Raw genomic sequence first — 6000 nt, forward strand, 5'->3', positions numbered from 1 at the left:
ATTTAAAAGTATCTCTTGCAGCTGACAAACCATGACCATGGAAACGTGTTTGAAAAAAATCAAAGCAATTTAAGATTGCTCGTAAGCAGGTACCTGTCAAGTGCTTCTGTCAAATATCCTACAGTGACCTCTTGTGGTCAAAACAGGATATACAGGAATAAACGTAACTGATACTGTGCTATTATGTTGTATTATGATAACGCAGAACTTTGTATCAAAGTCTCGAGAAGAAAAGGCATTTAGGCAATAAAAATATAATCAAAGTTTCTAGTCCAAGACTCCTCTGTTTTGCTCCTGTTACATCCAATTAATCTTTTCTTTCAGGATAGACTTCCATTTTTTTCTTGTCACCTACCTATTTTTGCTTTGCTCCTTTTTGGTGCACTTCTCCTAGTTTATACTGTGAGCATTTGCAAAAGAAATGGCAGATCCTGGATAATCTTGTGTATATTAAACATAAATACAAGAAGAACATTTTAATGCTACATTATACCACCTGAGCGCAATGATGCAATTCAGTAACAAACTGAAGCCCTGCAGGGAAAGCAGGGAGCATTCCTCAGCTGTGTGTGCACTGGTTCGGTGGGGCTTTCATTTGCATTGCCTCTCCAAAGCCAGCCCAGGAATATCACTTCACCCATGTGGTGGGACCCCTGCGGGCAACTGACAGCCCAACACTGCTCTTATCAGTAAGCCAAGTGATGGAGTGCACTGTGCCAGGGACTAATAAAACTGCATTACAGAACCTGGCCAAACCTGTTTTTCACCTCAACCTGCAGTGCCTATTGAAAGGATGCAAGGGCACGTGTAGTGTTTGCAAGCACATTTATGTAAAGAATAGGAAACTGAAAGCAATCTTCGCCCTCTGGTTGACTATTGAAACCAATAAAGCAAAAAAAACTGTATCATACTCCAACATCTGAAGATTTTAACGGTTAAATCAATGGTGATCAGGAGTTCTGGAATGATTTAGGATAAGCACTACAAGCAAGCTAACACCGCCTAGTATTTTCATGCTATTCAAGTGAATTGGGACTTACCTTTGCGCCTCTTGGACCAGGTGGTCCTTCTGGTCCTGGAAAACCAGGCAAACCTGGCTGTCCTTCCAAGCCTGGGAATCCCCTTTCACCCTACAAAAAGAATAAGAATGGTAGAGGTGTAACAGGACAAAAGCACAAGTTACAATTGAAATAGTCAGAAAAGACATTATCTTTCTGGTTTTCTGTAGGAAATCATCATACAGCCAAAAACCCCAACACTGTCCTTAAACATTTCGCCTGCTTAGCTACAGAAACTCCTGAACATACACATACATTGACTTTAATTGGACCAGTTACACAGGTTTCATAGAATGTTTATCCATTATTTAAGCCATCTATTTACCACAATAATTCAACCATCTGTTTCTCCCATGCTGCTTAAACACATAGAACTCTCCCCATTCCTATAAAAATACAGCTTTATTTTAACAAGTCTCCCCTGAAATTTCACCTCTGCTGCAATTATCTATAAAAGCTCTCAGAAGGGTGTAAATTGCTGCTATACTATGATCGCCATTTATTACTTCACAGTTGCAAGATCATGGAGCAGATCCTCCTGGAAACTATGCTGAGGCATATGGAAAATAAGGAGGTGATGGGTGACAGCCAACATAGCTTTACTAAGGGCAAATTGTGCCCGATACATGTGGTGGCCTTCCATAATGGGGTTACAGCACTGGTGGTTAAAGGAAGAGCAACTGACACCATCGACCTGGACTTGTGCAAAGCAGTTGTCACTGTCCTGCACAACATCCTTGCCTCTCTAATTTAGAGACATGGATGTGATAGATGGACCACATGGTGGGTAAGGAATTAGCTGGATGCTTGCACTCAAAGTTACAGTCAACAGGTCACTGTCTAAGTGGAGATCAGCGTTGAGTGGTGTCTCAGGGGTTGGTATAGCGACTGGCACTGCTCAGCGTCTTTGTTGGTGACACAGACAGTAGGATTGACCTCAGCAAGTCTGCTGATGGTACCAAACTTGGTGCAGTCAACACACTGGAGGGAAGGGATGCCATCCAGGGGGGCTTTGACAAGCTCGAGACATGGGCCAGTGCAAACCTCATGAAGTTCAACAAGGCGAAGTGCAAGGTCCTACACCTGGATGGGGGCAATCCCAAGTACAAATATAGGCTGGGCAGAGACTGGACTGAGAGCAGCCCTGAGGAAAAGGACTTGGGTGCGTTGTTTGACAAGAAGCTCAATGTGACACGGCAGTGTGCACTTGCAGCCTGGAAGCCCATTCCTGGGCTGCATCACCAGCAGCATGGCCAGCAGGTTGAGAGAGGGGATTGTCCCCCTCTAATCTGTTCTGGCAAGACCCCAGCTGGAGTGCTGTGCACAGTTCTGGGGCCCCCAGCATAAGAAGGATATGGACCTGGTGGAGCAAGTCCAGAGGAGGCCATTGAGATGCTGCGAGGGCTTTTGGCAAGGGCATGTAGGGACAGGACAAGGGGGAATGGCTTTAAACTGACAGAGGGGCTACCCCATCCCTGGCAGGGTTCAAGGCTAGTCTGGACAGGGCTTCAAGCTACATGGTCTAGTGGAAGGTGTCACTGCCCATGGTAGGGGGGTTGGAACTGGATGAGCTTTAAGGTCCCTCCCAACCCAAACCATTCTATGATAATGTAAAAGCAATTAAAATCCTGGCCGTGCACTGTATGCTAAACACCATACAAATACAGAACATAAACAGGGTTCCAGCCCAAAGTACTTTGAATCTAAATCTAGTGAGACAGACACAAGACAGCAAAGAAGCAAGAATTCTTATTCCTTTTATCTGTCACCTCCTAAAATCATAAGCCCTCAATTAGCAACCATATTTTGCTAAACATTTATGCAAAGATGAGCCGTGGTAGCCCATCAGTAGTGTAACAAATACCATATGCTGCCCTCTTAACTTGTCAGTGTGAGTTAGCAATGTCACTTACCTGCAGTTTGAGAATATGCATAGCTGAAAATTCCCAAAGTATTTATTTTATTCCTCATATGTCATAGATTCACAAAAATCAGTAAATATTAAGGTTTCAATTAGTAAAGAAAAGTTAGGAAATACCAGAATTAAGGCACCTTTTTTGCATATATATATCTCTCTATATATATCTCTTACAGTACATTCTTCAACTGCATAAATAGGTAATTCCTGCAGCTGTTACAACAACCAGTACATATAACTGCTTATGAAACAGGCAGATGTACAGTTGCAGTGTACTTAGTCATACCTATACAGTGAGACTCAGAAGGATTCCTTGGATAGAAATAGACAGCTCATTAACTGGTCTGCTAAAGTTGGCTTCCTATTAATTAAATCTAAACATACTCCTCTTGTACTGGAGGTCACATACTGCTCTCTTATAAAGGCCAGACATCTTTTGTCCCCTGTGGAAATGCTGAAATGGCATAATAAATTGGGGCTAGGTTGACAGTCAAGTGTCCAGACTGGCTTTTGCACACAAAGTGCCAGGCTGTACTGTGGTGGGTTGACCCTGGCTAGACACCAGGTTCCCACCAAGCCACTCTATCACTCCCCTCTTCAGCTGGACACAAAATATAATGAAAAGCTTGAGGGTTGATAGCGTGACAGGGAGATCAGTCACCAGTTACCATCAAAGGAAAACCAGACTCAACTCAGGGAAATCAGTTTATTGCCAATCAAAAGTCAAAGCAGAGTAATGAGAAATAAACCCCAAATTTTAACACACCTCTCTCCCACTGCTCCCTGCTTCCCAGGGTTAACTTTACCCCCAACTTCTCTTCCTCCTCTCCCCAGATGGTGCAGGGGGACAGGGAACAAGGTTTGTGGTCAGTTCATCGCACACTGTCTCTGCTGCTCCTTCCTCCTCATACTCTTCCCCTGCTCCAGTGTGGAGTCCTTCCCACAGGACACAGCCCTCCACAAAAAGCTCCAGCGTGGGTCCCTCCCATGGGGTGTAGTCCTTCAGGAACAGGCTGCTCCAGCATGGGGCCCCCAGGGGGTCACAAGTCCTGCAGCAAACCTGCTACTCTCTCATGCCAGGAGCCTGCTCCAGCACAGCCCTCCTGCAGGGTCACAGCATCCTTCAGGCATCCCTCTGCTCTGGTATTGGGTCCTCCCTGGGCTGCAGGTGGATATCTGCTCCACCATGGACCTCCATCGGCTGCAGGGGCACAGCCTGACTCGCCATGTCTGCTCCAGCACCAGATGACCTCCTGCCTTCCTTCTGCACTAACCTTGGGGTCTGTAGAGCTGTTTCCTCTCACACATTCTCACTCCTCTCTCTGGCTGAAGTTGCTGCTGCACTTCTTCCTCTTAAGTACGTTATAACAGAGGTGTTACCACTGTAAGTGAGGGCTCACCCTTGGCCAGCAATGGGCCCATCTTGAAGCCATCTGGCATTGGCTCTTTCAAACCTGGGGAAGCTTCTGTCAGCTTCTCAGAGAAGCCCCCCCTGATGCTCCCCCAAACCCTGCCACACAAACCACATGGAGCACAGCTGGTGTGCTACCTCGTCTCAAAGCAAGATTGTGGAGGAGTATTACTGCGTCAGTCCAGGATATGAAAGGGTTAGTGGTCCCTGAAGGAGATAGAATGAGGAATTTGGGAGTGCCAGGTAAGGAAAACATTGGACAGAGCCAGACTCTGGAGCAAGCTCTGGGAAGAACTGTTTTTGCACACTTGGGAAACACACCTGTGTACAAGAAGCATGTCAGCTGTATCAGGTGCTAGCTGGGCTACACAATGCGTGCTAATCTCAAGCAGGTACACTTCACACTTGGTACAGAAAGGAACATCTGCACATGGTTACTAGAACAGAGTTTCAGCACAGGGCTGGCCTTGGGTGTCATCTAAGGCTTTAGAACTGTTCTCTAAAATGCAACTACTCTGTGAGGTCTCCACTCTGAGCAGTCACACAACCAGGAAGCAAAGGCCTTTAAAGAGAAGCATATGAAACCGAACAGTTAAGTGAGAGAAATACAGGAAGGCAACAGATGATGCTGCTAGAACTGCACTATTGAAACTCAGAGTATTTTCCAAGCCCACTTTGAAAGTGAGCAGCAACAATGAGAGATCTGCCTGAGGAAACTGTTGCCAGGGCAACTTCTGTGGATTTTCCCAGCAAATTACCCCCAAGAGTGAACAGATGATTGGAAGGACTATGCCTGGGGATAGCTGAAGGATTACACCAGATGCTTCCCAAGGGAACTGTATCAAACTAATTACAGAGGGAATAGCTGCACTCCAATCACTGCTTTTGATCCAAAAAAGTAGTTGGAGAAAGAAATGTGGGCAAGTTGGGCAAGGAGAAAAACCAAGATGGCCCAGATGCCATCCCCAGATGATGCTGGGGAGGATTTTATTGCTTTCTACTTTAATGGTGTATAAGGATTCCATAAGTGAGAACAGTTTTAAAACATTGCTTCTGCCTCCAGCATTTTCCTATTGCACACCTTGCATATACCATCCTGTTTTCATGAAGATTCAGAGGATACATTTACCATGAAAAACTGCCTGCTGCCTTGCAAGAACGTACTGAAACCAGAAAGACATTTAGAAAGTCCTCCCAAAAAATGATATCATTTAGGTTATAATGAGATTTAAGTCCCTGGGGAACATGCAATGTATTTTCTTATAGATGCAAAGACTGACAGTCACTGACCAGTTTTGCTTGCACAGAAAGAACCAAGAAAGTCTGGATACTTTTTGTTTCAGACTAGAAACTAAGAGAAACATGAATAGGAAAGGTTTAGGTCAACTCTGATCCCATCCATCTTCTACTCTTGAAATTACAGGATAATTCCATAGCAGAATAAAGATGCAGCAGCTATAAACCATCATTTCCTTGGGGAATGGGTGAGGAGTCAGATTCCGATCTCAGTGATAAATCCAGAGGAGCTGGCAAAGCAATTGCCCTCAATCAGCTACACAGATGTGGCAAAACTGTCATCTTATAGGCTTGAACATGACTGTTGCTTGGGGGGT

The 6000-nt window shown here is 45.0% G+C and overlaps 1 protein-coding gene across 1 annotated transcript in view; it reads right to left on the reverse strand.

Moving 5' to 3' along the window:
* The window catches only part of COL4A5 (collagen, type IV, alpha 5), a gene marked incomplete at its 3' end in the record, with an annotated part of 40174 nt that extends 37182 nt beyond the window's left edge, over positions 1-2992 (reverse strand). The window contains exons 1-2 of the mRNA XM_010013360.1: positions 2972-2992; positions 1041-1130 (exon numbers count right to left, since the gene is read on the reverse strand). Of these exons, the coding sequence (XP_010011662.1) occupies positions 1041-1130; positions 2972-2992 (111 nt within the window). The remainder of the gene's footprint in view (positions 1-1040; positions 1131-2971) is intronic.
* Positions 2993-6000: the final 3008 nt, after the last annotated feature.

The sequence above is a fragment of the Nestor notabilis genome, unplaced genomic scaffold (assembly GCF_000696875.1).
Source record: "Nestor notabilis isolate BGI_N333 unplaced genomic scaffold, ASM69687v1 scaffold10704, whole genome shotgun sequence".
In the NCBI taxonomy this organism is placed as follows: Eukaryota; Metazoa; Chordata; class Aves; order Psittaciformes; family Psittacidae; genus Nestor; species Nestor notabilis.